Source organism: Herpailurus yagouaroundi, unplaced genomic scaffold (genome assembly GCF_014898765.1).
Source record: "Herpailurus yagouaroundi ecotype Mexico unplaced genomic scaffold, PumYag 213, whole genome shotgun sequence".
Classification (NCBI taxonomy): Eukaryota; Metazoa; Chordata; class Mammalia; order Carnivora; family Felidae; genus Herpailurus; species Herpailurus yagouaroundi.
This window is the reverse complement of record NW_024412444.1, coordinates 6,720,358-6,744,015: the sequence shown is the minus strand read 5'-3', so window position 1 is coordinate 6,744,015 and position 23,658 is coordinate 6,720,358. Positions and strand designations below refer to the sequence as shown.

Sequence of the window (23,658 nt, the reverse complement as noted above, 5' to 3'; positions counted from 1 at the left end):
CTCATTTCAAGATCTGAGGTGTTCAAAGTCCAGTTTCCATTAGGCTGCCCCAAACCTCTACACCTTTCTGGCTGAGAAGCACTTCACCCCCACCTCCCCGAACGCAAGGCCACCGAGGTTTCAGAACTATATGGTCTGAGTGCTCACATACAGGCCCTTTGATACCCTGGGTAGTGGCTGCTGCCTATGCCGTAATCTACTGTGTGAAAACAGACTCAGGTCATAAATTGCTAAATACAAGAAACAAAAGTCAATCAAGTAAGTCCTCTCAAAAGAATTTAGTTATTTCATATAAATCTGCAAAAAAAAAAAATTTTTTAAAAGAGGCCACATCCTTTCCTCTTCTAAGCTACCTGAGATGTCCTTTAAGTCCTTTTTATTCTCTTCACCAATCACCCTATCACCATACAGTCATCATGTATCAGAGGTAGCTGTGCTCTACGAATGTATACGACGTACAGTCTACTCCAAGAGCTGAGGCCATGAGAGGAGAACAAGGTATGATCTGACAAGCTTCTGCTTTCTCTTATAAATACTATGAGAAATATTATTTGGTAACTTCCAAACACCAAGCTAATGAATTAAATACTTATAGGTAAAAATATATATAAAGTAAAATGCAGTTGCAAATGTATACGAGGGGATATCTATGCCAGCTTTTGGAATGGACTTATAGAGAACACATTTCCTCATGAAAATAGGCTTTACTTATATTTTAACATTTCGAGACATTAAATATGTAATAGTTTTCCCAATGGCATATGGCTTGAATTGATATTGGTAAATAATTGTACATAAAATAAAACTACACTGAAAGAGATGTTAGTAAAAATGACAAAACAGAGGCAGTAGAAGCCATTGCACAGGTGTATGCCATATTACAAGTTGAAAAAAAAATCTTGCAATTACAGGCCTACACTATTTATTTCACTTGTGTGTAATTACATTTTGTACATGTTTGTTTAGGAATATCAATCCAAGACATCGTTTTGAGAATATAATTAACTGGATGGTAGAACAGAACGTGTGTGTGTTTTTACTATTTTTGTGTTTCTGTATTTCAAACAAGTTGGTCTTTGTTAGCTGTGTTTAACTGCCATCTAGAGTTAAAATGAATCCATTTCTTTTCCCTTCTACTACTTTTCTTCAAAATTTTAGGCATATAAGCCAACATGTTTACTATTTCACATCAAACAAATATAACAAAATTGTAAAAGGACAACTTTATCCAATTTTTCGAAGTACCATTAACATTTCCACCAGCTGCAAATATTTTAAGTTGACTAAAACTTGAGGCTCCCATTTAATCTAATTAAAACATTATTTTTTGAAAGTATAAACAAACTAGTAATCAACGTCGTACACATTTGAACTTGGGGAAATACATTAGAAACTTGCAGAAAATTAATTTGCCATCTAGCTCTTTGGCTTTTTACTTGTATTTTTTTCAGAGCCCAAGAAAAGCATACCCGTATATAAAGATATTCAGGAATCATTTCATGTTGTTAACCTCGCTGAAAAAAATGATTCTAAAAATGAGCCAAATCCCAAGTGTATATTTAACTAGGGTTTTCAAAATTCTTACATTAAAAGTAACATTCAGTTTCAAATATGAGGTTTGTAAGAACAAGCCATCAATAGAATCAAACTCAGCTTTCAATTTAATAAAGTCATTTCTGGAAAGCAATACCCAAAAGAAAAAAAAAATCAGGTTTGAAAGTAAGACCCGAAGCTCTAGCAAAAGAAGAAATGTATTCATACAAAAGTCTCAAAAAACTAGATAAGACATCATCTCATGCTTTTCTCACGTAAATGAAGGATATGGGTGATTTTTTAAAAAATTATCTGTCCCAAACGCATTAATCAACAGACTATCTCACAATATTTTAACATACCATCAGATCTTGAAACAAAGAAGTGGCAATGTAGAAAGACTGCAACTCTTATTCTTTCAAAGGAAATTTTAAGTTTTCAAGGAGAGATAGCAAACAATAATAATGAGAAACAGGCTAGTGCCAAGAGCCTCCAATTTTTTTAGTAAACAGATGCAGAGCATCACAAAAAGATGGAAACTGCAGAACGCAGTGCTCCAAGTCGTGAAGTATGCATTAAGAAGGTTTTTAATTGCTTACTCAATAGTGGACTCATACAGTTGTTACTGAATTCTAAGAGCAAGGCCTGGGGTGGGGGTTGGGCAGGAAGAGACATGGAGAAAATAAACAGGCAGAACTATACAAAATTCCCACTTCAAGAAAAGCCTGAGTTAAAGAGTTAGAGAGACTAGTGAGTAAACTGAAAGCCGCTGGGAAATCAAGGAGCCAGGATTAAATGGGGGGGGGGGGAAAGGCTTTTAAATTATACACAGCTGGAAGGGTGTCAATTTAAGACAAAAGGATTGTGTGAGCTTTAAATTGCCGAAATTTGGGGAGGAGAAAATATACGTATTTTACTATGTATACAAAACACAAGTGATTTGCTAAGAATTATCATGTGTGCTTTCAATTTAAAAATTCTAATGCGTTCCAAGTGAATTTTAGAACCAGTGAGGTTTTTAATTTGCTCTCGCAGGAAGGAAAAAGCTTATGCAAATTCTCACTGGAAATCTCTAGGAATGAGCATAGTTTTATCAGCACAGTCTTATTCTCTCAGCCAAGAATGTCTACAATGCAGGCAACCAGCTGTGATAATGACTTCTCTATTGCACAGTTTTATCTGATTAGACCTAGATTGATAGCTGATTCGTTGACAAAAGATCCTGAAGAAGTATCTGGTTGTAAATTCTCTTTGGTCAAAACCCATCCAGGACCAATTTAAGGCATTTCAGAGATATTCTGAGCATAGAGTATTTTTCCATAGTGAAATGGACCATCTACAACTCTGGAAAAAGATAAAAGTCCAATGATTATATTTCAGAGTGAAGAAAAGCAGAAAAACAAGCAAATGGACCCACTGCACCAAATTTCATCTGGGATTTCCTGAAACAAGGGAGAAAGAAAAAAACCACTAACTCCATTTCAGGCATGAGTGCTTCATTTTCTTATTACTTGTCTACCCAAAGTACACCCAAAGGATGTCTAAAAAAGATGGCCTCTGTGTAAACCATAACTGCAAACCTCTGTATAAACTATAACTTACTGTAATTTCAAGTCTGAAACTGTCAAGGTTTCTGGGATTCTTTTAATTATTTCTTAGTCTCCAAAGCTTGTCCTTTCTTCTCCATCAAGTCTCCTACTTCTATTCTTTACTTATCAGTCTCACCTTTTCCAATCCTTCCTTCTCTTTGTTACTGTCAAACCTCTATTTTCTAAGTCTCTGACACCAGATATGAAATCTTCAAAACTGGGGGAAATGAGGAGAAAACATTCTTCTCAATGCTTCCTTTCCACGGCTCCTCACCCCAGACATATTCTCATGCACACACTTCCATAAGGGCTCCTTCACTTACAAGAGTTCACACCCCATCTTGCCACCTGATACCCCCAATTACAAAAGCAGACCTCCAAATTCCACCCAGTTTGCAAAACTCAACTTAGCCTTCCAAAGTGTTATCTAGGGGTGCCTGGGTGGCTCAGTCGGTTGAGCGTCCAGCTTCAGCTCAGGTCAACATATCACGGTTCATGAGTTCGAGCCCCCCATCTGGCTTGCTGCTCTCAGCACAGAGCCCACTTCAGATCTTCTGTCTCCCTCTCTCTCTGACCCTCTCTTGCTCACACTCTCTCTCTCATAAATATATGGACTTTTTAAATGTTACCTAGACTATTCCTGCTCTTGGTGCTCTTTCTTCTCTAGCACCCTCACAATCTGCAGGATACGTTTTAGTGACACATTATTGACATACTGTACTCAATTACTTACAATACTAACATCAAGCTGGGACTCATTTACTTACAATATGGTCATAAATCAGGTCTCTAAACCTCATTTTTCTCAGCTATAAGAATGGGGATAGTAAGTTAAGCAACCCTGTCTTGCTCACAGGGCTGTTACGAGGATTAGATGAGGTAAATCACACACAGCACCTAGTACAGAATGAACAGTCAATGAAAAGGAGTCATTATTATGTTGTCAGCCAAAATCCTCTAGCTTTCTGTATATACTTTAAGAGCCCTGTAGGCTTTTGAGGGCAGAAACTATATCTGAGAGATATTTAATAAATGCATCTTTATAGAATTTATGGCTAAAGAGCACAGGGTTTTCTAAATGATGAGGCTAAGGAACAATTTTAGCACAGTGGTGGGCAGAACTATACCAGGGTTAGGAAATACTAACTTCACTGCACATTTACAGAATGCCCCATTATGAGCCAGGCATCACTTACAAGGTTCCCATAATCTGTGTGGTAGACCAAGAATATCTCACTCCAAGAAGTACCCAAACCTACCTAATAGAGAAGCTGTGTAGAGACAAACTGTGCAATTGCCACAGATACTTTTTCCCCAGCCAAGGGTCTCACAGAAAAGATCAACTGGGGGCTGTCATGAAGAGCGGAGCTATCACAGCAGATCTTTGAGTAGAGCAAGTGCTTTTACAGGATGCTACAAAATACTCCGTCTCTCTAGATAACTTTTAAGTGTCTGTGAGGTATTCCTCATTACTGTCCCCCTAAAAATTGCAAGACAATTCTAAGGTATTCCTTGATTCACTCCTAGGGAAGACGATGACCTAAAGAAGCGAGATTCCAAGTCAAAAGAGCTGGGTCTGTCCCAATTATGTCACTATGCATAAAGCAGGAGAGGCGAACAAAGTTTGTTTTAAACAACATACAAATGCTTTCATGTGCAGCCTCAAGGTTCATGCAACCCATTGCCAATTAAAAAAAAAATTCTTACTTGTAAATTTACATAAAAGGTAAGAATGCCTTGTACCCATGCAAAAGCTCTATTTCATTCCTACAACAAAGGGCCATTCAAAGGTTTATTTTTCATGTTTACTAAGGAAGGCTATGGGACAGCTAAATCGAAAGTCCTATCAACTGAAGACAGAGCTCTCTTAAATTATGATGCAAATTCAATCCCAGATTATTTCAAGGCCATTTTAGTTGCTGAGGATACAGCAGCAAATAAGAATCGAGAATACCTGTTCTTAGGGTGAAGAACAGTGGTACAGTGTTGTGTTCTGGAGAGAAATACAGCAGGAGGAGGACAAAGAAGAAATGGAACTCCTCTCTTATATTGGAGGTCCAGGGGAATGCTTCCTTGAGGAGGCAGCATTGAAAGATAAGGAACTGAGTCTACGTGAGTTTCTAAGGAATGGGTTTTCCAAGCAAAGGAACCATAAAGCGCCATAGTCCTGAAGCATCAGCGGAGTTTCATGGAGATATTCTAGGAAGAAAAAAATACGAGACACCGGGACTAGAGTCTGGCACTTCGCCCTTGACCAACTCAGTAACTTTAGGAAGAAAACAACTTTACCTCTCTTGAACCTCAGTTTCTACCTCTGAAACTAAGGAATAGTACCTCGTGTCTCACCAACTTATTTCAAAGGGGAAAAAAAGGTTTAAGAATGCGTTTCACAGCACAAAAGGATTATTTCTAAGTGCGGGGTCCTGAGGGCCGTGGGAAATTTCATTAAACCTCTGCGGGCTTCAAACCACAACCTAAATAAACGGCCGAGCTTGTCTGCTCCTCTGTTAAATGAGGACAGTGGGACCTACCCAACCCAGCATTGTGGTAAAGGGCCGAGATAATCCACATAACACCGCGACCCGCATGCAGACCCCTCAAAACGTCACCGATTAATGTTACTTTCCCTAGTGGGTGCGAACAGGGGCTCCGCTCCCCCGCTTAGCAACGGAACACCAGGGTGAAGCTCTTTGAATTAAAGTGCTTTTACTCACTGTAAAGACCATTCAATCCCTTTGGAGTACCTTGAAGGGGGCTTCCCCATTTTCATACTCCGTGACTTTCTAGCTTCCCTCTCTGAAGCCTTTTGAACGGATACAGGTCTCATTTTAAAAGGCCTTGAAATTGAGCTACCGCCAAACGCTTTCGCAAGGCTCGCAGCTACCGCTTCGGGAAAACTCCCGCGCCAGAGGTCCGCCTTTTATAGCAACGTGATTACGCCACCTCGTTGCGCGTGCGCAATGATGGCGGCGTGACCACGCCCAGGCCTGTGCTGGGACCCAGCATCCGCACTGTAGCGGACGCCTTTACCGAAAAGGTCTAAGCGCGGCTAAGTGAGTGGAGTCCCACGGCGTTACGGGCCGCGGGTGGGGGCCCTGACTGTCCGAGAACGGCGCAGGTGTCCGCAGGGCCGGCGGGTGGGGGGAGAATGTTGTTAACGGGGAAGGGCTGGGGTGATGAGGAAAGGTCGTTGAGTCCTGAGCAGGAGTTGGAGTGGTCGGAGGATTGAGGACTCTCAGACCATGGGGATCTTCGGTTCGAAAGGCAGTATTTATCTTGGGGTTTGCCTGGAGTGCTGATGGCGGGCTTACGGAAGAGAAGTTACCATGGACTAACTTTCCGGGATTTCCTTGACGCTGCAATGGAAAGTGGGAGGAATGCGGCGAGGAGTGGCCTGCAGTGATCTTAGAGGAAGTATCTGTAACTAGATCCTTGCGGGCGGGCCTGGAGAGGTTGCTGTCCGCGGTGCTGAGCAAAACACAGCGGTTCCTTTAGAAGGAAACCCGATGAGGGCAGGGCAGTGGTTCCTTGGCTGGGCTCAGGGCCCTACACCTCCATGCATGTACACAGAAGGAAGAGCTCAGTCTGTCAGCGCTGGACACTCCGAGATTAGCGACAGTATGTAATTCATAAAATTTAGGAAAGCCAGTGCTTCGCCCGAGGAAAGAATTTCATTCATGTTTTTTTTCTCCCTTAGGACAGTCACCTTTGGCTTTTGCACCCAGCCAGATGATTTGCCTTCAGGCTCCCAGCCTTCAAAGTACTGCACTTGATCTTTTATCAGTATTGATCCAGGCTCTTCAGTCAAGGTGAGCTTGCTCATGTGCCATTAAAATGGGATTTCCCAAACTCCCCAAACAGGACTCCTGAGCACGCAGGGTACAGTGAAGGGAACAATTGTGCTTTTCCACCGCAGTTACACATGAAAAATACTTTCTTATTTGGAAAAGAGATGGTAGAACTGGGCAGTCTTCCAATAAAAGAAAGACCATGAGTTTCCAGTTGGTTCTCATACTTGTTTGCCTTTCTAGGTGTGTATGCACATGCATGAGAGGTGGTGTTCCTGTGTTGAATTTTACAGAGTGGATTTTTTTTCTTTCTGTTGATTCAATAAAATGTTTACTAGTCTTAGTACCAGCTGCTTGTTTGTTTTCAATTCAGATTAAGGTTAAAGTGTGAGGAAATAAGAGGAAGAAATGTGAAATGTTTAGTTTACCTGATTCATGGTGTTTGGGGATGCACCTGGCATATGAAAAGCTGCGCATCGTAAATAAAAATGGTTTTAAGTGCATTCTCTCATTTTATGCATTACATCTCAATTTTTATTTTTCAATTCTGAGAGAATCAATGGGTTGAGGTAATAAAACCATCAACTCTTGAAAAGCTGAGGATATGTAGTAGAAATAACTGTACATGTTTTTATTATTTAGCAGAAAGCTTATAAGGCAGCTTTGACTAAAGATGACTTCGTTGCTTGCTCAAGAAATTCGCCTTTCTAAAAGACATGAAGAAATGTAAGTTGTTTTTTTTTTAAGGCTTATCTAAATGAATACATTGTGCTGGCTTTCTTAGTGAAATATTGTGTGAACAGACTTAAAAATCTGAAAATGTGTCATTTAAATTTTCTAACACTTGAGAGATTTGGTATTAGGGAACCTCACTGTCTCTTAAGAATAATAAAGATTAAAAGGGTTATTTATGTTTTTACTTTGCTTTGCTATTACCTAGATAAATTTACCCTTCTCACCTTTCTAAGTTCCTCACTGGTATTTAATGGACTTCTCTAAACCTCTTACCCATAGCAGGCTTGGTTTAATGGTCTAATGTTGCTGTCTTGAAACGTGTAATAGTTTTTTTTTTTTTTTAAAGGAGCCCCATATTTTCATTTTGCATTAGGCCTTACAAATTATATAACCAGTCCAGTACTTCTATTGATATCAACCATCTCCACCTCTTTCTGTGGGCTTTCATGTTTTCTTTAATTAATTTATTTTCTTTAGTTCATTACCAGGCCCCCTTCCTTGGCTTTCTAAGGTATTTTCCTTATAAAAAATGTTCAAATTACTCAATTTTAATTCTACCCTCATGTATTTTTTATCATCTGACATTTTTTTAATTAACCATTTAAGAGGGCCAAAAAACTTGTAAAATGATGATTTGACCAATGAGACACTTTTAAAATATATAAAACAAAGCAGTTTGATAATTTACTTACAACTTTTTACATCTTTCTTCAATTACTGTTTCACCTTGTTGTGAGTATGCATACATACACACAGCCTCTCACTCATATATGGAACCATCATCTTTCTCTTGGAAAAAGAGGAAAAAAATATTTTTATTGCTTCTTCAAACATATGGAAGTTTAGCGCAATTCTAAATGTGTAACATGAGATTCAGGGGTATTGAAGTGTTAAGCAGAAGGTTTCGTATAGCAAGTTATATCAATGTATGTGTGTGGGGAGGTATATATAAGTATGTGTACAAAGGGATATGTATTACAGTTTGCATTTTCACCAAAAAATTAAAACATGTTTTAACACTCTAAAATAATTGCAAAGACCATAGAGGCTAAAAAAAAAAAAAAAAAAAAAAAAAAAAGAAGCATGTACTTACAGTAGATACGTTAATGAAAATAATTTTACCCATATTTAAGACTTACTGAACTATCTTAGTTTTCTACTGTCTTAATAATTGACATAGTAGTTGGCTTTCAAAATATGTTGAACTTGAATTGAGGTGTAATTAAGAAATGTACTTCCATATTGAACAAGCTAAAATGTTCCCTTAAAAAAAAAATTATATAATCTTCCTTTTTTCTAGAGTATCACAAAGATTAATGTTACTTCAACAAATGGAGAATAAATGTCTAGATGAAAACAAGGAAAAGGCATCTCAGATACAAGCAGCTCAAACTGCTCTTAAAAGGAACCTTAGTCTTTTAAAGGTAAGTTTCATTGATTTTAGATATTTTCCCTCACCTATGCAAAAAAGGTTTTAAGTGAATTTCATAATTTTGATGTATATAATTTGTTTTGAATAAAATTAACGAAGTACCATCTAGTTTTTAAACCCATGTTAGATAAGTTGCATATGGATTCTCATTTTTTTAATGAAAAAAAAAATGGAAGTTTGCTTAAGCTAAGTGTTTTTAATCAACCAGAAAAATCAGTGACCACGGAAGGAATTTAAAGGTCACCTTTGTGCAAGACGTAATAAATTTAAGATACAGCTCTCTATCTTCTTTTATTTATCGGGAGATTCTAAAACCCCATGAAGTACCTATAATGTTTTTAGATCCAACTCAAAACTATCCTCATAAAAACGAGAACAATTTGATTTTGCCCTATTGGGGCCACAGTCAACACACAGAATTCATATCTAACAGATAACAGATTTCCCAGATCTCTCTTGATAGTGATGGAGGAGGTGGTCAAAGTATGTGATTGCGCAGGGCCTCACCATTTGGCCAATGTGCCCATTTGGAGTAAAATCATATGTGTAACATTTTTGGCTGCTTGCTATACTTTGCTTCCAGAATTGTATGGCTTCATCCATAATTAAAACCCTAAAGTTTGCTTCCATTCAAGCTTCCAAGAGATCCTATGACTAAAACATTTGGTAGTAAGGCTATATTATTTAAGTTATAAAGCAGTGTTTTCAGTTTTTTATTGTTAAATATTTTCATCGATAGGCATGATATAGTTATCTTCTGTAGTCACTAGAGGATAAAGGAAGAGGGAAATTCAGTTATCTTCTCAGCTTCTGGCAGTTTGATCCACAGTAATTTAAGTCACAGCCATAGTGCTACCAAAGCATTCTATGTTGCCATATGTCTTACTTGCCCAATGGTGTTTGCAATATTTATTTTTAAATGGAAATATATAGGATAATCTGGAATTTGCTGTGAAAATTCAGAAAAACTAAATTAGAAGGCTTGAAGGCTTGACTGCTACCTACCTGCAACAAGTACAGGTGTTATTCGGATTTTTCAAGTTTGTCTTCCTTTTAGTGAGCAAGTATTTGGTGAATGCCCGGAGTCCTTACTACTAAGCTAGTTCTCAGCAGAAGGTGGAGTCAACAAAAGAATTCAGAGTTCTTTACATCCAGTAGCTCATAGGCTTAACTGATAACCTAAGGTTGAGGTTGTCACACACAAAATAGGAGACCTTAGGAGATCAAACATTCAGTTAGGTGGAATCCTCAGCACTGCGGGACTAAGTATAAAAACTCATCAAAAGCTAAAATATTCTAACAAGTCTGACAGTGGAAGCTAAGCTGGAACGGTGTTTGAATAGGCACAAGGTAAGGTATTCCACTGCATTCTTACAGAAGAACCAAGCCCAGAAGAATGAATAGCCCAATTAATGTTCACGGGACCCTGAGCTAACTACCTCTTAAAGCCACAGGAAGCAAGGTTGGATAGATTTTGTGAGACCCAACTGAAGAATCTGAGACTTGATATATAGGGATAATACAGTACTAGACATGTTTGAGCAAAAGAAAACTAGAGACTTACATAAGAAACATATGGGTATTTAAGAAAAGATTCATCTCCTATTCCGATGAATGTGATTTGAAGAATGGAGAGCTTAGATTAAAGAAGAATAGCTAAGAAATCATTGTCCTATCTAGAAGGAAGATAATGAACCTAGTTTCATCGTCTTTTGGTATGGTTTTTCTCCCCCCGATAATAAAATATATTCTCACTGTAATAAACTTGAAAGCGTAAAGAAGATGAGCTAGCATAGTTGTTTTTAATGTTTTTTTAATCTTTATTTTGAGAGAGAGAGCATGAGCAGGTGAGGGCAGACAAGGGGGGGAGACAGAGATAGAGAGAGAGAGAGAATGAATCCCAAGCAGTCTCTGCACTGTCAGCACAGAGCCCAATGAGGGGCTCGATCCCATGAACTATGAGATCATGACCTGAGCCAAAGTCAAGAGTCAAATGCTTAACTGACTGAGCCACTCAGAGCCCCTGAAATAGCTTTTTTTCCATATCACCCCACCCAGCTAGAAATTAGTATTTTTTTGTATTTTTCCTGTCAGTCTTTTCATAAACAGATACAGTGTGTTTGCTGTTAGACATGCAGTCTCTTCACTTTTTTTAAAAACATACTTTGAATATTTGTATATGCAATTTTTTTATCCTGCTTTCCCTCTTCTTATTTTGTTTGAAACTCTGTAAAGAGATTATTGTGCAAGTGACATAAATAAGACTTGATCACAGAATATTCAGTTGGGAGCAACTTTTAAACGCATATAGAGTCACTTCTCATTGAAGGTTATACTTTTTTTTTTTTTAGCATAAAAACTTTTCTTCAAGATTAAAGTAAAAATGGACCTGCTTTGGCCTAAAGCCCCACCCATTTTGCCCTTCCTTGTCTGCTCTATTGTCACTCTAAGGAATGGTGAAAAACACTGACCACTGCTATTGCCTTAATTTAGAGCTGAGGAAACCATAAGGTAACTAACTACTCCTAATACCCCTGGTCAAGAACAGTTTCCGTTACATCACGATATGTACTTAAGACCAGAATACACTTTAAAAATGGTTCCACTAAAACTTGGAAGCATTCTTGTAAAGACACTAATAACAATAGAAGGATGAGCTCTATCAGCATCCATTATTTGACCTTAGTGTTTCTTATATTGGTCAGAGCATCCAAATAACAGGGAGTAAGCCTTGATTTTTGGAAAGGAAGATCTAACACTAGTATTTTTAAACGATATGGCTGTATATGTAGACAAGCCAAAGTTGTTTTCAAACTAGTATTAGTTGAGTAAAATTAATGGATAGAAAGTAAACATAAAAATATCAGTAACAATCCTATAGATATACTTGGAAAATAGGAGATCACATTCACATTAGCAATGAAATTATAAAATACTTGGGAATGCTCTTAACAAGGGACGTATGACTGTTACAATTACTACATTTCAATGGGAGATTCAAGAGAAAATTTAAATGGAGACATATGCCTTAATCCTGATGGGAAAACTATTATTTTTTAACTATTATTTTTATGACACCAGTTGTCACAAAGTTATGTTTTTTAAGGTTTATTATTGAGAGAGGGAGAGAGAGGGAGCATGAGTGGGGGAGGGGCAGAGACAGTGAGAGGACAGAGGATCTGAAGCAGGCTCCTCACAGACAGCAGTGAGCCCAATGTAGGGCTCGAATTCATAAACTGTGAAATCACAACCTGAGCTAAAGTCGGAGGCTTAACCGACTGAGCAACCCAGGCACCCCACAATGTTATTTTTAGATCCAATAGAACCCCACAAAAATTTCACATCAAACCCAACAAAATTTCTCTAAATGCATTTGGAAAAATAAATTAGCAAGAGTATCAAAGAATGTCTTTAAAATCGGATGATAATGAAAAGACTAATCCCAAACTGTTCAAGCATATTAGTAAAAGAATGAACATGAGTTTACGTAGAGAAGAAAACTCACACTGAGGGTTTAGTCAGTAAGTATCATAGATGATAATGGATTGTTAGCTTGTTAGTTTCCAGAAATGAAATAAAATGAAATTTATCTGCCTTTTACAAACAAAATCGTCGGGGCGCCTGGGTGGCGCAGTCGGTTGAGCGTCCGACTTCAGCCAGGTCACGATCTCGCGGTCCGTGAGTTTGAGCCCCGCGTCAGGCTCTGGGCTGATGGCTCGGAGCCTGGAGCCTGTTTCCGATTCTGTGTCTCCCTCTCTCTCTGCCCTTCCCCCGTTCATGCTCTGTCTCTCTCTGTCCCAAAAATAAATAAAAAACGTTGAAAAAAAAAATTTTTAAACAAAATCGATTTAGAAGAGAGAATTGTTTCCATAAATACTTCCAGGATGTAAAAGGTCATCTCTTTCCACCTCCTTCCTTACCCCCACCACCAGTGACAAAATTGTTTAACCCAAAAAGTCAGTTTTGTGGTAGCAAACATCATCTTGTGAAGAAAATGAACAAACATTCCAGGGTGAGAAGGAACAGGAGTGTGCTACAGCAGACTAGAGATATGGCAGATGCTTCCTGTAAGGTGCATCCCGGAAGCCTTCTTGGGGTGGCTGCCGGTTAGAGCCTTGAACCAGCTGCCCCCCAGGATGGCCAATAACTTACAGGACCCCATCTCTCCTCTTCCCTACTCACATTTCTCACTTTCTCCAAATCCAGTGAAGAGCGAGTTTAACAAATGCTTAAGTGCTGCTTGTACCAGTGACCCTGTATCTCATGCCTAACTATCTTCTTTTTGCAATCCCAAAAATTGCACCTTGAGCACATTAAACAATTAGACCCAGCCCAACCAGAGCTGGCATCACTGCATAGATTTATAGGGAGATATCCATTGCTGGGTTGAGAGGGAGGGACAGGTCTAGTGAGGGGAAAAGAAAGAAATCGCAGTGCATGACTTTTTGTGCTCACAGTTTACCTTTCCTAATCATGAGTCAACTCATTTATAGAGGCTGCTGAATACTGCCATAGAGTAACATTTACACCACCATCCATACTGGAAACTTGTTTTTTAATTGTTATGAAAAATTGCGAACCTATGTAGAAGAGGAAATCGAAGAATGAACTTCCATGTGCTTATCACCCAGATTCAGTAATTATCAAAACACAGCCAATCTTGTTTCATCTACACTCCTCACCTTCACCCCCAGCCCGCCCCTCAAATTATTTTGAAGCTAATCTTCAGGCATGCCATTGTGTCATCTATAAACACTTTGGTGTACATCTATTTCAGTGTTTATCAAAGATAAGGGCTATTTCAAAGTATAATCGCAATACCACGGTCAACTTAAGAAATTGACAATTCCTCACATATTCAGTTGAGATGCCCATCTCCCATATTAACTTTTTAAATATTTTTAAGTTTACATATTTATTTTGAGAAAGAAAGAGAGAGCACAAACAGGGAAGGAGGGAGAGGGAGAGAGAATCCCAAGCAAGCTCCTTGCTGTCAGTTCAGAGCCTGATGAAGAGCTCGAAACTCAGACCCTGAGATAACCTGAGCAGAAACCAGAAGTCAGACGCTTGACAGACTGAGCCACCCAGATGTCCCTCCCTTATTAACTTATCAACATGGTTTTACATTTGTTTGAATCAGGATCCAAATAAAATCCAGTATGTAATTGACAGATAGGTTTCTCTAATCTCTAGAAGTTCCCTCTGCCCCACCCCATTCTTTTCTAACCCCCTTTGAATTTCTTTGTTGAAGGAACTGGCTCATTTCTCCTATAGAGCTTCTCACAATCTGGATATTACTAATTACATTGCTGAAGTATCATTTAGTATGTTCCTCTATTCCCCATAATTGACATAGATTGATAGGATGAAGTTGTGCTGTGCAACAGAAATGTAACGCAAGTATTATAAAATTTCCTAGTAACCATTTTTAATAAGGTTAAAAGAAACATTAAATGAAACATTAAAATTTTCATATTTCAAATATATTGCTCCTGAAAGTTAGTACATACATACCTTGTTCTTTTTTCTTACTGGGCCTTCAAAATTCAGTGTGTATTTTACATTTCCAGCGCATCTCGACTCAGACTTGTCACATTTCAAATTCTCAGCAACCACATGTTAATGCTCTGCATTTCTAGAGACCTGATCACATTCAGGTTCAGTGTTTTGGGGGAAGAACACTTTTGTAATGACTCGTTGTCTCTCCTTCTGGAATGTCAGCAGTCACTGGTGATCGTGGCCTACATATGCTTATCAGGGCTTGCAAAAAGTGATATTTGCATTCTTCTATTCCTTCTTATTCGATTACTGATCATTTACAAGAAGATGAACCTGCCCTCAGCAGATAGTTGGTTATACTGAAGTACATTTCCTATAGGAACAAGCATGATGAGTGCTTGATTCTTTTCTCTGTACTTAGTTTTCAAAAATAACAGGTTGATTCTCTAGTATCCTCCAAAAGTGACAAATTGGTGTTTTTAAATATGGCTGCAGTGTTCAATCTGTATTCCCACTGATGCTCCACCTGTCCCATTTTTACCAAGTGGAAACCTCCAAGGTAGCTCATGAATGCCTCTGACCTGATCTTAACAGTCCTTGGTAGTTTACTTTCTTTCTGGTACGATGATATCTATCAGGTTAATCATACGGATTTGGAATTGGCCTTTGCTCCAAGGAGCCCTGGATCCTTTTGATAGGAATGTATATTTAGAGCCCTTGATCCGGTGTTTCTTACAACTTTTTTTAAAGATAAAATTGAAAAAAAAAAAAAAAAAAAAAAGATAAAAGTCAGCAAGAGCTCGTATCAATAATTCCATTTCAATCACATGATTCCAAGACTTTTAACTTAAAATCATCAACCTGTAACTCTTTTTTTTCCCCCTCAAACCAAAAATCTCAGTTCGCAAGTAATTTCCCAGTACCAACCTCATAGTCATTTACTGTATCCCGTGATAGAGACACCACTACCAGCAACAGTATGATTACAGACTATGGCTCTCAGCCAGAAACTTTTTACAATTCTTTTTGTCCTTGGGGTACATCTCACTATGGATGCTCAGTCAAAATACCGTGTTCTAAGACCACCTGATGTACTTTTTTCTTGATGTGGCTATGCCACCAAATAGACAACAGGTTTGTTTCCTTTTGTTTTCAACTTTTAGGGATTGCTTTTTCATTTGTTCTGTAACTATATCAATTTTTCAATGATATGTATCAAGTGACAGATCTGTAAAAAACAAGATAAAAAGGTCTAGTCAGGCAAGTCTACCCTCTTTTCACCTGCTTTTTTTCTTCTTCCCCCCAACCCCCTTGGGTACTTTTTTTTTTTTAAGCTTTTCATTTATACTCAGGAAACTTTTGACACCTTAATCATTTATTTATGTAGTGAATATTTAAGAGTTTAGTACACGCCCTGCACTTTATAAGATTCTCGGATGCTTAAAGGTAGTAGCAAACATAGTCCTTATCATCTCGCAGTGTAGAGTCAAAGAGAAGGTTCTTCATTGAAAATAATATGATATAACTTGCTACAGAAGGTAGAGATTTTTCAGTCAGGCTGAGGAATTCATATTTTGTCCTCTGTGTAGTGGGTATGTTTTTTTTTTTTTTAAGTAGGTAAAGACATATTTAGGTAGTAATTTTAGCAAAACTAATCAATTTCATATGAGGTTGAAATGAGACATAGTCTAAGCCTGGGTCCAAGTCATATTTGTTGAACAAGTAAGTAATAATAAGGCCATAGCACAGGATGGCATGGACAGACTAGAGGAGACATCCTGAAGGATCAGTCTACGGACCTTTGCATTTTTAAATGTCAGGGAATAAGAAGAGTTGAAGATAGAAGATGCAGCATCGGTGTCCGGGGGAGGAGAACTCCCACTATTGTATATTCAGTACAGTCAGGAGGACTGTTTTATTAGGTTGAGGAATAAGGGCTAGGAAGTTAAGTTATCTGTCCCTCTACATTAAGAGCTGAAGCTAGATAAGAGGCAGTCTTGGAGAGAGCAAAAGTAAAAAGATGAGGACAGATGTCACAAATCTTAAGAAAGCCCACACTTCAGATTAAGAAGAGAAAAAAGGAGCCAGCTAAGGAGAAAGAGAAGTAGGAGGCAGAGAGGTAAGCAAAACAGCTAAGAAAGTAAAATCTCACTTGAGAAAGAAGTTCTCTGGAAGGGTGATAATCCCTTGTCGAAATGCTTCGGAGCTGACAGTCAAGTTACTCACAACAGGCCTGTCTTACCAGGCCACAGATCCCTGCTCATGTCTACTCTTTCATTGCAAATCTGCTCTTCTAGGAGAGAGATTCAATATCCTTACTTTCTGGTCTTTAAGGCAAAGGTTTATAATCTTGTCTATAGGTGCAAGTGGCACTTAGATCTACCACTAACAGTAAATTTGTAACTATTCTAATAATGGTGTAAATGGAGTTAGGATTCTTTTGTTTGATTTATAACAGTTCCAGGACCTTGTACAATCTCAGTGCAATCACAGAAGAGTTAATCTTCACTATTCAGTGTAGCATCGGCATCAAAAGCTCTTTAGCATGTGTCTCAGCTACAAACTTCTGGTGGGGAATAGACAGGGCTATTAGATGGGCTTTTGATCCCTAAATTGCTGGTTTTCCCCTTCAAATCACCTTCTTCTAGACAGCAGGTGCATTAATGGTTGTGCAACTTTGGGGAGTCCCTTTAGGGAATTTCCTGTTTTTCCCTTTTACATTTCACACCCATTCCTTGCTCCCGCCGCTACCATCTGCTCGCTCTTTTCTCCTGTTCAGCATTGGATTCTTCACACCCCACTCCCACGCCCTTTTCCATCGCTCTCCGTCTGTCCAACAGCCCTGTACTTGGATTGCTCCAATGCTTGTACATGGATCAGAGAACTTTCTCTTTTCGATCAACTCACTAAGCTCAAAGGAGAGACAAAATTTACACAGCCTTGAGCCAAGGCCTCTGTGAACTTGACAAACATAAGCAAGCACAAGACAACATAGGTGCCAACGTGAGGAGCATGAAACAGAGCTCAGCATTTCACTAACGACTTGGAATGTTCTACATTTCTGGGCATACACTTCATCCACATATCAAGGTAACATCTTTACCCGAGTATGAATTAAGTGTAATTAATTACCCTTGTGTTTCTACAACCATAAGAGCAAATGCACACACCCACGAATTAAACTACAAATTAAAGCCCAGTGCTTAAAAGCCATCAGATGAATGATGCACAACGTAGCAGTAAAGCTGGCCATCGAGACTGTCCTAGAAATCTAGTACTAAAAATCTAGAGTGTAGTGAAAAGGCTTTTGCTGCAAAGTACAGAGGTGTCTCATGGTCTTTCTTTTCAATATGTGGAGAATTTGCATGAATATAAAATAAAAAGAACACCGAACAAATGAAATGTGTGACATTAATATACCACTTCCATGATGTGGCCCAGAACACTTCACTTTTAAGGTTAGTGCAGTGTCAAAATATCTGTTTTTAGGGGCGCCTGGGTGGCTCAGTCAGTTAAGCGACCGACTTCGGCTCAGGTCACGATCTCTCGGTCCGTGAGTTCGAGCCCCCCGTCGGGCTCTGGGCTGATGGCTCAGAGCCTGGAGCCTGTTTCCGATTCTGTGTCTCCCTCTCTCTCTGCCCCTCCCCCATTCATGCTCTGTCTCTGTCTCAAAAATAAATAAATGTTAAAATTTTTTTTTTTTTTTAAAAAACACCAAATATCTGTTTTTAGTGTCAGAATATTTGACCGTTTTATCCACCTGGCAGTTTTGAATGGTATTAGGGCTAAGGTAGTATCCTGAGCAGTTTTATAAGAAAGTCCATTTTTCAAGAATTATTGCCATTTACTATTTTAAATGAAATGGAAGACCTTGAAAGTGCTCTCGACACTACCCCCACTTTTTATTTTAAGATAAGAAATGCTCTGTTCTCGATCTGAAACTGGTTGCCTAGCCAGTGATCAGTCTCCTACCTCAATGACCTTCCTTCAGTTCAGACTGTATATCCAGAGAAGAGAGATTTGGGATATAGATGTTGCTATTACAGGTGCCATTTGTATGTGTTATGTAAATACATTTTGTTTCTATAACATTGATACCTATCACAGGATATAGAAGCAGCAGAAAAGTCTCTACAGACCCGGAGTCACCCAATTCCATCACCAGAGGTGGTTTCTCTTGAGGTGAGAATCTTAAAGATCAAAAGTATAAGAAGAGACCCCATGCTGTTATGAGTACGTTGTAAATTAACTGTGGTTCTATGTATGTATTTCCCAGACTTATTTATTCAGTAAAATAAACAAGATATGTCTGATTGATCCTTAACATGTCCACAGTCCTGTGCTTTGTATGTAGGTGACTGATAAGTATCTTGATGTTAAGAAAAAAAAAGTGTCACATGAAAATTTTCTTAAAATCCTGTATCTTTTCATCTAGAAACAACTACACTGTTAAACCATGAGAGACACTATGCACTAAATCTTAAGATGACAGCATGCCTAACCAAAGTGCTTTTCCTGTTGGCTAATGTTAGTAGTTTAGTCCCTTCACCAATTTTCAACCAATGCTATTTCAATGCGTATTATCATGCAGTATAGTGTGGCTTTTGTCTGTTTTATTTTGCTCAGTTCAAGAACAGATTGGGAAGATTGTTGGCAAAAATAAATCCTACTTGGTATACGAATATATCTGTGATGAAAGGAAATTTACTCCATATAGAATAGTTTAATTTTATATTCCTAATGACCTTTTTCAAATACAGTTTGCTTGCTGCCTAACCAGAGATGTGAATAGACTCAAAATTAAAGGATGAGAATTTGCCCTTCAATTTTCTGTGTCATCTAGAGTAATAAGAAGAGGCAGTGATCAAGGATAGAAAGAACTCTGGTACAAAGTTGTGCCTTGGGCATGTCTTTTTCTTTGTTGAATTCTCCAATACCTTGCTCTGGCCTATACGGGGCCCACACAATAGGGGTTAATCCAGCCATGAATGGTGGAGAAACTCCCAACCACAGGCGATAGTTGGTATTTTTCTGAGCTAGTCTTGCACAGCAGGATGACCTCTATTTTAAGTGTTTCAGGCTACTTCTCAGACCACATGCATAGATAGATAGATATGTAGAACCGCTCACCATTTTCAACTTTCAGAACTCCTGTACCTTGTTAATGTGCAGAGTGGATCATTATGTATTCTTAATGCTATGGAATTCTTTGGTTGAATTTCCCAAAATGAGATTCATAGTGATAATCTCCTATAAAATGCCCTGCAAGGATAGAGATTTTTGGTAGTTTACTTTTATTTGGCTTTGTTAGAGCAGTCATGCAAAAAACCATCAAAGCTTCTAGAAACTATATGGTGATCTTTGCATGAGCCTCTGTAGCTTACAGACTTGCTATAGGCAGGCCATTAATACAGTATCTCAATTTCTAAGCCATTTAATGAAAAGTGGTTACATTATATTATTTTTTCTCAATATAAAAAAAAATTGGGAAGAAATTACAATTTACCATAACGAGTGCTCTTCTAAAAGGTATAATGGATGCATATTTTAAATGTTTCTCCCCTTACAATTAAGGAGTCCATTCACCTGAATCCTGTCCTGGTTACATTTCAGTTCCTGAGCTCATCGCAGGTCCAATCTTTTTAGGCCAACTATAAATCAGTTGTTCATGTTTAATCATTTCATTGTAATAACTTCAGTACACGTAATCATTTGGTAGGAGATTTGGAACAGTAACCGAAAACATTTAATGATCGTAGCCATAAATGATTCCACTGGTAATAATCACAAGGTTGGCCACAAGAGGGCGTGTAAAATCACAATAAAATCCTAAAACCTGTAATTCTGCCAGGCTCTGGTTTTACTGAGAAATTTGAAAATTAACACTAGTAAGTAGCCAGATTTCTTTCTAAAATTAACATAAAATATTCTGTAGAGGAAGTGCATTCTACGTCTATGTGTGCATGTGTGTGTGTGTACACGCATACACACACTTCAGTGAATAAACATTTAGACTATTATGAAGAGCCAAGTTCAATTGCTTGATATGCTTTTTTACTTTTGGATGTTGTGTTTTTTTTTTTTTTTTTTCCAGACTCTTTACTGGGCATCAGTAGAAGAATATATTCCCAAGTGGGAACAGTTTCTTTTAGGAAGAGCACCATATCCGATCGGTGTTGAAAATGAAAATGAAGCAGAAAAATACCACTCAAAGTGAGGCGCAGTGATAACTCCTTCACATGCTCTTTCAAAAGAACCTGTTTAGTACAGCCGAATATTAAAGAATATGCAGATCGTTTCAGGAACTTTAGCAATCGGGTATGTTCCCAGTGTCCCATTACCTTCTCAATGACAGTCAGGATCTGACAATCTGCTGAGTCTCAGGTTGTCACTTTGAGACCTACTAGTAGTTCCAGGTCAAGAATTTGCCTTCTGCCAAATCCATGGAAGTGTTAGTGTTAAAAGCTCACACTGAAAGGTGGACTGTTTATTAAACAAGTTGCTAAATAAGTGTGTGTGTCTCGTTTTAAGAAAAAAAAAAGCATTTACAGCCATTCTCATCTAAACAGTAAATACTGGCTGTTCTGATGCTACATTTTCTAGAATCCTTTTGGTTATTTTATTACGGGGATCATGTTCAGCACAGGATCAAAGTGGGTGTTGGTCCATTATTACAGTTTCTTCTAACAAGTAGAAAAAATAGAGACACTTAAGCTGCTTCAATATAATATTTATTAGAGAATGGATTTATAGGATTTTGTCCTTCATAGATAATCAAACCTCTGAAAAGTTCTGGGGGAAAGAACTAAACCATCAAGCATTTGATAAGTAGCCAGTTTCAGGAAGGCTCAGACTTGGTTCTGAAAAAGGTCCCCTGTTAGAGCTGAGAATGGTTATTGGATTTTGACTTGGTTATTTAAGGACTGCCAACCCTGTGAATGTCGATAACTCCTCTCATCTTCTCATCTTTAAACTTGCCCTTCCCTCTCCCTTCTATTGTCATGATTTCTGAAACTGTCAGAAAGCTTTGAGGTTCCTCAGTCTTCCACTGCTTGAACACTCAAAAAAATTTGTTTTTCTAATTATAGAGGCAGCTCCTGCTAGCAAGGGGAGTCTATACGTTCATTGCCATTCAAGCATTTAAATTTCAAACTGGTTTGTGTTTTTAAAAGAAAATAGGATAAGCTAAAAGAAAAAAAAAAAAACAACACTATATTGAAACGTCCATTGTGCTGATAAGTTCCTTTAAACTACCATCTTGGAAATATCCTGTTGAGTGGGTGGATGGTGTGGGTAACAATAACGTTGTTTTCATAATATGCGCTGGCAGATTAACATACTTCTCTACAGTGTTAACAGTTGTAATTAAGGAATAAACAGCACAGAGTGTCAGTCCGATGACAATTTCATCTATAGTGTCACAATACAAAATGTCACAAAATATTAGAACTGTTATGTAACTATAAAAAGTACCCGCTTAAAAGCTGAAAGCCTTTTTAAAAAAGGAAGACAGAGAAAGGAAGAAAAAAGAAAACTGGCATAGAGACCAGAACAATTTATACCTTCTCAAGAATGTTCTGACATGAAAATAAATTGATAATTTTTTTTTTTTCCTGTTACATCACAGTTTGGTTTCTAGCCATCCAGTTGATTTAGCAGGAGAATGCACGGCTTTTTAGCAGCTTTGAATTGGTAAACAGATTTAGATGTAGTAGAAAGGAACATGAGGAAGTTTTTTTTTTTTTTTTTTAACATCCAATCTTTCCCAGCATATGCACATAAGAAGGTGAATGAAGCGATGTGAAACTTATATCTCTTTAGTCAAGTGAAAAAAAAGGCTAAACATTTGTTGAGATAGTAAAATATTGTGTCAAGCAAGTAGGCACATTCCAAAATTAAACAGTGGTTGATACGTTAACATCCTCAAATATTTGAGTGCACACTTCCTTTGAGTTCTGTAAATTAAATCACCAGTAGGTTCGATTAAAATACAAAATGAATAGCAATTTAACCATGTCAAGAAAAGGTTGTTTTTTTCCTCCCCTAAGTTGACTGACTTGCTAAATAGTTTCTAAAAAGAGCATATATTTAATATACCCTGGGTTACCACTTAGGGAAGCGGGATGGATGTCATTTCTAGGCTTTAGCTGTATCATTTGCCCTGTTACTAGAGAATACCTCAAAAACTCCCAGAGATGACTTTATTCCTGGCCCCCACAGAACTCCCTCCCCTCCTTGTAGACTGTAACAGATTGCACCACATGGTGTATGTTTAAAAAAATATATATCCATAGGGACCTAGATACCCCATTAAAGGGCTTTATATTCCTCATGGCAAATTAGCTTTACATAGGAATTTCCAAGTACCGTTTTCTGTAAGGAGGGAAGAAATGCCGTATCTAACGTGTATTTTGTATTTGCTATCACTAGGAATCAGACAAGGAAACAGGTCATCTACTCATACTCCCCCTGCCCCCTACCACTGCTATGATTCAGCGTCCTTCCCGTTCACTCCATCTCATACCTGCTATTCATGAAAAACACGAATTCGGTATTTGGGGGTTTGGATTTTGGTTTTTGTCTGTTTACAATAATGGGATTTTCAAAATAAAGGTCATTTCAAGATTTTCTTCGCACTGCCTTGCTTGGATTGTTGCAAACACAGAGGTGCATAAATACTCAAACTCATTTTATGCTGGAAGACTTTTAGTAGATGAATTTATTAAACTATAAAATACTAAGGTCCGAAAGAGCTGCAGTTTTTCTCCACACTTGGTAAAATAAACTTGACTAAGGAAAAGCCCAACACTCTAGAAACCAGACATCTGGTCTTTCCCAGGAGGGGTGGGGGCGGGGGGCAGCAGGAGCAGTGCCAATGAAAGGGAGGTCAAATGGACAGTTTCCCTGTGCGTTACGTCCAAGGTGCTTTCACATGTCAGTGGAAGACTTGAAGGACTATAATAATCTAACTCTTTTCACAATTTGGTCTGGTCTGTTCCAATCCCTTTTCCATCAAAAAAAAAAAAAATACAATGGATATGTGGACATACTTATTTTTGAACCAGAATTAAAGTGAGTTGGT

The 23,658-nt window shown here is 38.2% G+C and overlaps 1 protein-coding gene and 1 long non-coding RNA gene across 6 annotated transcripts in view; one reads left to right on the top strand and one right to left on the bottom strand.

The window, feature by feature from the left end:
* The window catches only part of LOC121016782 (uncharacterized), a 46,388-nt gene extending 40,372 nt beyond the window's left edge, over positions 1–6,016 (bottom strand). The window contains exons 1-2 of the long non-coding RNA XR_005784459.1: positions 5,867–6,016; positions 5,077–5,321 (exon numbers count right to left, since the gene is read on the bottom strand). This is a non-coding gene — a long non-coding RNA (uncharacterized LOC121016782). The remainder of the gene's footprint in view (positions 1–5,076; positions 5,322–5,866) is intronic.
* A 46-nt stretch (positions 6,017–6,062) lies between these two features.
* CEP15 (centrosomal protein 15) lies at positions 6,063–23,201 on the top strand. Of its 5 annotated transcripts, none has more exons than XM_040454565.1 (5): positions 6,063–6,175; positions 6,820–6,931; positions 8,946–9,069; positions 18,684–18,758; positions 20,671–23,201. In XM_040454565.1, exons 2-5 carry the CDS (start codon positions 6,852–6,854, stop codon positions 20,791–20,793), a joined length of 402 nt encoding a protein of 133 aa, XP_040310499.1. In that variant the 5' UTR covers positions 6,063–6,175; positions 6,820–6,851; the 3' UTR covers positions 20,794–23,201. The 5 variants fall into 5 exon arrangements, with proteins under 5 accessions (XP_040310499.1, XP_040310501.1, XP_040310500.1 ...); XM_040454567.1 differs by having other exon boundaries at positions 6,080–6,159; XM_040454566.1 differs by having other exon boundaries at positions 6,117–6,240.
* The last annotated feature ends 457 nt before the right edge of the window (positions 23,202–23,658 follow it).